Source organism: Dipteris shenzhenensis, chromosome 4, assembly GCF_047967505.1.
Source record: "Dipteris shenzhenensis isolate YYH24624 ecotype China chromosome 4, Dip_SZ_1.0, whole genome shotgun sequence".
Lineage (NCBI taxonomy): Eukaryota > Viridiplantae > Streptophyta > Polypodiopsida > Gleicheniales > Dipteridaceae > Dipteris > Dipteris shenzhenensis.
In genome coordinates, this window is record NC_141599.1 from 6,881,193 (window position 1) to 6,888,237 (window position 7,045).

The window sequence follows — 7,045 nt, forward strand, 5'->3', positions numbered from 1 at the left end:
AACTTTCTTCTTGGACAAATGATTAAGTAAAGCTTTAAATGCATTATCTCTTACAACATATGGCCTTGTCCATCTAAAATAGTGATCTTATTCTAATAGATATTGATAGGCTCTTTTATGCCCAAGCAAGGGGAATGTACCTTGGAGCTAGAAGGTCAAAGACAAGAACAGCTTAAAGAGATATGGAGTGGAGATCCCCAGCACATTAAGAAGGGGTACTCTTGTAGCAACATTGGCATAGGATGATCATTGCAAGCAATCATTTTGGATTGATAAAGTCATTGGATTATTGCAAAAGGAAGAAAATTGAGACAATATATTGTCTATCACAGTACATTGATATAAAACAATCATAAAGATGCTAGCTTCAAAGGAAAATATAGCTTGGAAGTTATAAGTGAGGTATAAGAAAGATAAAGGAAAAGGAAATAGTACTAGTACACTTGGTCTTGATGAAGTGAACATGCTTGTATTGGAAATCACTCTTACAAAAGACACAAATTTAACAATAAATATTCTCAAGGACAAAATTCCATGCTTGCAAGAGAGAGAAGATTGTGAAGGAGTAAAAGAAGTATGCCCCAGGAGTCAAACACAAATTTTGGAGAGTCATGGTCCTCATCTTGAAGAAGGCAATGTTATTTCGGATAGTGCAAAGGGAGATGCTTCTTCCACTTCATCTAGAAATGAAACAAAATGTAACCAATGATAGCGATGCACTAGAAACTTGTGAAGGTAAGTCAAATTGAAAATGTACTAGAAGACTTTTTATTGTTACTTACTAGTGATGACTTTTCAATTGTTTGTTTGATTTTTAAATAAGTTTATGATGACTTTTTGTTGCTACTTACTAGTGATGACTTTTCAATTGTTTGTTTGATTTTTAAAATATAGTTTATGATCTCTTTAGCTCCAATGATAGCACAATTTACTTTCCATTTGAGAAAGATGAAGACTTAGAATTTTGTTTCTTCTAAAAATCATGTCATTTCTTGGATTTCTATGTCATACGTGTTTGGAGAAGTATAGCTTTTTTGGCTCATTAATTCTTTAAGAAGTGACCCTCTTTGAGTGTAATCTTTCAAAGATTCCAAACGTTTTCCCTAAGTAGGTAATATTACCCAAATGGTGTTAGTATTAGGTGGGTCCGTTTTCATCATTGTCAAACCATATTTTCTCGACATTGGTTGTGAATGAAGAAGTGTCAGAACTGGTTGCATAGCAGAGATTCAATCGGTATATCTGTCAGAATAATTGCCAATATTAGAGTTACTATTATTATTTATTTTCCAAAACTAGAATCATCTATTAGAAGATTTGAGAAAAATAAAAATTTACTTCGAGATTTGAAGGATGCTAGTGTATATTACAGATCCTTTCAATGTCATCGGTGTAACATCTCAAGGATAATGGACATGGAACTCGTAGCACATAGGTTACATATGCATCATACACCTTAAACTCTTTCCTTCAATCATGAGTCCGAAAGCCTCATTGATTTGAGAAAAGGGAAGCTCCTGCGTGATGAACTCGTCTAGTTGCAACTCCTGAAAACCAAGCAACCAGAAGCTTAGAGATTGAGAACTTTTGAGTCTCTCTCCACATTTGTGCTACTCTATTGATTGAATAGCCCATGGCCACAAAGCTAAGTGGTGGGGGAGATAAGAGACAAGTCTTGATCGAGGCTTGTAGATTACTATTCGAAGTTGAGAGAGAGAGAGAGAGAGAGAGAGAGAGAGACCTTCTTCATGTACATCTCCACAATGTTTGGAAGTTCTGATTTTGGTTTTATCCCACCAAAGAACGCTCCGGTCAGAGTTCTACTAAACAGGAAAAGGTTCGGATGTACAACCATGTTACTGCTCTCGCCCTCCACGCCGCATATGACGGATACTCCCCATCCCTAGGGGCACACATCAATATACCATTGCCATCAGTGTTTGGTAGCTGATACACAAATTTACTACTTCGCAAATCCTAACTTTCTAGGACAATGTTGAGATCACTGAACAACCGATGCGTCGATGTCGATAGGTTAGGGCAGGACGATTGCTTACGTCGTGGATGCTGAGAAGCGCTGTCTCCGCTAACTTGGCACTTCCAACACACTCAAAGCTATAATCAACTCCACCATCTGTCATGTCCCGAATAACCTGCCACATTCAAGACAACAATTACTTTGAGCTTCCGAATACCAAGGAACAAGGGAAACGAGAAGTTGCACGAGTCTTTACCTCTTCCACTGGTTTTGCATGATCCCGTGGGTTCACAAAGTCCGTCACACCGAAAATCCGTGCTGAAATAAGGAAAAAATCATGGGTCTTAGCAAAGTAGTAAGCCTTTCATTGCATGATGTTACTTTCTTTAAAGCATAGTATTCAAATCATTCTATTCTCGGACCTTTTTCGAATTTTGCTGGATTGAGATCCACCCCTATAATGCGGGAAGCACCAGCTACTCTTGCTCCCTCAGCCACCTGCAGTAGAGCAAAACATTTATCTTGCTCTCCCAATGTACTCATTTTGCCACTCTACATTGTGCTCAAACTACAACTTATGCTTTTGTAAAGGGAACATTTATGCACTTACTCCCAGCCCTATCGTGCCCAATCCAAAGATAGCTACAGTCGATCCCTTTTCAACTTTGGCAGCCTTCCAAACAGACCCCAATCCTGTACTCACACAGAACATAAAGAGCATATAGTGAAATCTCAATTATGCTCTTGCTGTCATTTGGTTTGTCACAAAATTCCATTTGCAACGTCTGCAATTAGGAGGCACGGAAATGAAAGGAGCACTACAGTAGTAAGTGGCTGTAGCTAGCGAGACGCGTCAGGAGAGCGTAAATTTCTACATTGAGCACAGGGCAAGTACCTGTAGTAACACCGCAACTGAGAACACAGATCTTGTCAAGTGGAGCAGCTGGATTAACCTTGACGACATTTCCCTGATCCACCACTGTATACTCACTGAAAGTCGAGCCCATAAAGAAATAGACCGGCTTCCCTCTGCAAGAAAATCGGGTCTTGTTGTCGACGAGCATGACGCCTCTTCCTGTGTCGATCCTACATTTTGTACAGAGGTTGCTTTTGACAGATTTGCAATGAACGCATTGCTGACATTCCCCAGTAAATATGGGGAGAACATGATCCCCTGCTTTCACGTCGGTCACACCTTCGCCAACGCTCTCAACGATACTGCAATATTCAAACTAGGCGGGTGAGTATGTCATATGGGCTGTAGTGGGACTGATCATCAACTAGTAAATGGCATGCACAATTTGACGCATTCATTTATCCCGATGTTTGTCAATCATGCTTTCCCATGGATGCAAATGAGGGCGTCTACTCTTATTAAATGGGGGGAGAGGGAGGGGGAAAGTGTGTGTGTGTGTGTGTGCGCGCGCGCGCGCGCGAGAGAGAGAGAGAGAGAGAGAGAGAGATGTACCCAGCAGCTTCATGCCCAAAAATACGTGGGAAAATGCCTAGCTTCGGCTGCAGCGCACAAATTCAGATGGTCAAACGTCGCCTAACATATGAAACTATGAGAGATTAAGGTAGATTTCTCTCCTCCGCTCTCTTCAACCTTAAAGACATTGAACATATGTCGAATTCTAGAGAAAATGGTACAAAGAAGGATGGAAGACAGAGGAGACGATTTATTTGCGAAGATAAGTCGGAAGCAGGCCTAAGCATTGTTTGCAATGAGCTGTGGTGTTTGTAATAATGTTACTGACCTTGTCCTTCCAAAAGGTCACATCGGTGAGGCAAAGTGAGGTGTAGAGAATTTTGATGCGGACTTCACCAGCCTGGGGTGGATCGACTTGTATATCTTCGAGGACAAGAGGCTCATTTGGCGCCCAGCAAACAGCAGCTAGCATCATCATTTCAGTGAGAATGGAGTCAGCTGCGTCCATGTCATTTGAACCGATGCAAACCAAATATCCATTCTTTGCAATTCATGCGGTTCTCTCCCTCTCTCCCTTTCTCTCTTTCTCTCTCTCTCACTCACACACATACACACGCGCGCGCACATGACAGTGCAATATATTTGTGATCATCATGCGAGAGAGGGCGGGTGCGTGATCTTAGAGAGTAAATGGAGTTTGCTTTGTAGATGCGCAGAAGGAAAGTCGAACAACCCAAAAGAAGTGAGACCTTTGCAAGTGATGACTTGTCCGGCTGTGGACGCGGCTGCCATGTGTACTTCGGCCGGCTGAGCGGCAGAGAGTGCGGTCGTGAGAGGGCGTGGATAGGTGGATCTGCGGGTGGCATAAGAAACGGGCGAGCAGGCGATGCGTGGGATGATGGGCTTGGAAAAGAAGAGGGAGCGAGGAGAATTGGCGACGGAGCAAGGAGCCTGGGAATGGGATTGCAGGAGGGGGTTGGAGGACGAGAGCAGGTGGGAAGAGGGAGCGAAAGCCATGGGATCAAAGGGGGGACGTGGATGAGGGAGCTCAAGAGAGGTGAGAGCAGAGTAGTGAGTGCGAAGGTGCAAGGCTTGTACGTGAGCCGAGCAGAGTTGAAGTGGTAATGGCTTATATACTAGTAGTAGAGGAAGAGGAAACCCACAGTTGTGTGTTTTGCAAAACTGCTACCCGCCGCCCATCAAACCACCTCTTGACTCTAGGTTTTTGGTATGAACAATGGGCTATGGAGCCCAAGGCCCACCATCCTCTTTCTTTGTACACATCTCTCTCTCTCTCTCTCTCTCTCTCTCTCTCTCTTTCATTCTCTCTCTCATCAACCTCTCTGTTAGCACTCCTTCCAGGCATCCGCTCTACTAACATTTTTGGCCTGCCCGGAGGGAGAGGCTATAGTAATCGTTTTGCACTCTCAAAGATGATAAATTTCCTATCTGGGGCTTGGCTGGGTGGCAGAATTTGACTGGTGGTGGATTTTCTTTGTTGACTCGTGCAAACGGGTGATTGGCTATCCACCGTTGCTATTTTTGTCCTATGTGTTTGCTATTTTTGTCCCCCTTTCTCTCTCTCTCTCTTCTTCTTCTTCTTGCTTGCTATTTTTGTCCCCATTTTTTTCTCCCCCTTTCTCTCTCTCCCCTTGCTATTTTTGTCCCCATTCTTTTCTCCCTCTTTCTCTCTCTCTCTCCCCTTCTTGGCCTGGCCGTAGGAAAGGCTATAGTAATCAGTTGGTTTTGGTGGAGATGATAAAATGCTATTTTTGGCATGCTAGTTTTTGTCCTCATTTAATTGGTGCTTGCTATTTTTGTCCCCATGTTTTTCTCCCCCTTTCTCTCTCTCTTCTTCTTCTTCTTCTTCTAGGGCAACTATTTTTGTCCTCACCCAATTGGTGCTTGCTATTTTTGTCTCCATTTTTTCCTCCCCCTTTTGCTCTCTCTTCTTCTTCTTCATCTTCTTCCAGTGATTTCTCTTAATTCCTATTGGTTGGGACGTGCCATCTCCACCTTTTCCTCCCTCTTTTTCTCTCCTTACTATTTCACTCCCTACTTTCTATTGGTCCACTCCCTCCTCTCTCTCTCTCTCTCTCTCTCTCTCTCTCTCTCTCTCTCTCTATCGTTTCCCCCCACTCCCAACCTCCACACCTGCCTGATGCAGCCAATTGCTCCTCCTCATTTGCTGTTGCTTCTAGGGCCATAGGGCAGGCCATTTGAATGTCATTCAGCTTGTTCAGAAGTCTTCTTCTACTTCTGCTTCTTCTCACCTTTCAATTTGCCTGGGCAAGGCCTCTTTTATTTTTGAATTTCCACGTATCCTCTCGTTCTCTCTCTCAACTTATTGGCCTGCCCAAGGGAAATGGCTATAGTAATCGTTTTCTTTGTTTTGAGATGATAAAGCTTCTAATTGTGGCTTGCCGGGTGGCCGCGTTGGAGTGGTAGTTTCGTGAATTTTTGGACGCGTGCAAACAAGTGATTGGCTGTCCACCGCTGCCATTTTTGTCCTTTGTTCTTGCTATTTTTGTCCCCCTTTCTATCTCTCTCTTCTTCTTTCCTTGCTTGCTATTTGTGTCCCCATTTTTTTCTCCCCCTTTCTTCTTCTTCTTCTTCTTCTTCTTCTTCTTCTCTCTCAGCTTCCAGGGCAGGCCTCATGAATGATTTTGATCATTCACCTTGTTGTAAAAAGTGTTCTCCCAATCAATTTTGGACTTTCTATTCTTAGCACGTGCTCTCTCTCTCTTCTCTCTCTCCAACGACCCCCCCCCCCCACACACACATCAAGAATAGATCCACTACGTAAAAGTTGAAAAAGGAAGTGTTGTCAACCACATCATGTGCTCCCTTGTTTTTCTCTCAAAAGATAAAGAAATGTTGAGAGAACAAAGGTTTCCGCATCGCTCTAGAAACACTTTCCAAGCTAATTCAGGTCTTACACTAAAGCTTCCCCACTAGACTCGAACTCAAGTAGGCCACTTTTTTCTTCCGTTCTATTCAATCCATTCATTAATTTTCCCTTGTGTGCCCCACTTGGACATCACTTCCAATCTAATCTATTTATGTATGCATTTCAAATTCTAACTCTCCCATACATCTCACCCTAGCCCCTCCTCTATCATAGTTTCATTTTAACCCCATCTCAATGACCACTTTCCAATATTGCCTTCTTTTCACACAAGTTCTTCACAATTCCCGTATGACAAGCCTTTCGCTTTCCTTTGATTTTTCTCCCCTAGCTTTTTCTTCATAATGCACTCCCTTACATTCCTAAGTACCCACATCTCTTTAGTGTAGGACACCCTAAGAGAGTGTAGATTCCACAAGTACTCTCGGCATAGATGATGACAGGGCTTTAAACTTCCTCATAAAGAAGCGCTTCTCTAGAAGAAAGCATGCTAGTCTATGATGTCTATGAAAAACTTGGAAGCCAGCCTTCAACAACTTTGCAATCAATAAAGAATGGCCAAAAGGCTTTTACCGATGCACAACAATAATATCATCTTGACATTTATTTATATTCCATAGCCTTATTGTGCACTAATTACGCTTATCACGACTACACAAGAGAAGAACACTAATGAGAGTATCACGTGAGAACTGCTCTCTCAAAGGAGTTCTTCTTTCTACCTCTACTC

At 42.7% G+C, this 7,045-nt stretch overlaps 1 protein-coding gene across 1 annotated transcript; it reads right to left on the reverse strand.

The window, feature by feature from the left end:
- Positions 1-1,362: 1,362 nt before the first annotated feature.
- LOC147902397 (alcohol dehydrogenase 1-like) lies at positions 1,363-4,497 on the reverse strand. Its single transcript, XM_087373139.1, has 10 exons — positions 4,157-4,497; positions 3,736-3,872; positions 3,447-3,493; positions 2,874-3,196; positions 2,589-2,671; positions 2,401-2,476; positions 2,235-2,296; positions 2,058-2,153; positions 1,742-1,903; positions 1,363-1,547 (listed from the first exon to the last, which is right to left on the reverse strand). Exons 1-10 carry the CDS (start codon positions 4,422-4,424, stop codon positions 1,437-1,439), a joined length of 1,365 nt encoding a protein of 454 aa, XP_087229265.1. The 5' UTR covers positions 4,425-4,497; the 3' UTR covers positions 1,363-1,436.
- Positions 4,498-7,045: the final 2,548 nt, after the last annotated feature.

Excerpts from the sequence above, each read along its gene's own strand:
- LOC147902397 (XM_087373139.1), bottom strand. The coding sequence starts at position 4,424 with ATGGCTTTCGCTCCCTCTTCCCACCTGCTCTCGTCCTCCAACCCCCTC. Across the intron at positions 2,154-2,234 it reads ATGCAAAACCAGTGGAAGAG|GTTATTCGGGACATGACAGA; the intron begins GTAAAGACTCGT and ends TGAATGTGGCAG. Across the intron at positions 1,548-1,741 it reads TGGAGATGTACATGAAGAAG|GAGTTGCAACTAGACGAGTT; the intron begins GTCTCTCTCTCT and ends CTTGGTTTTCAG.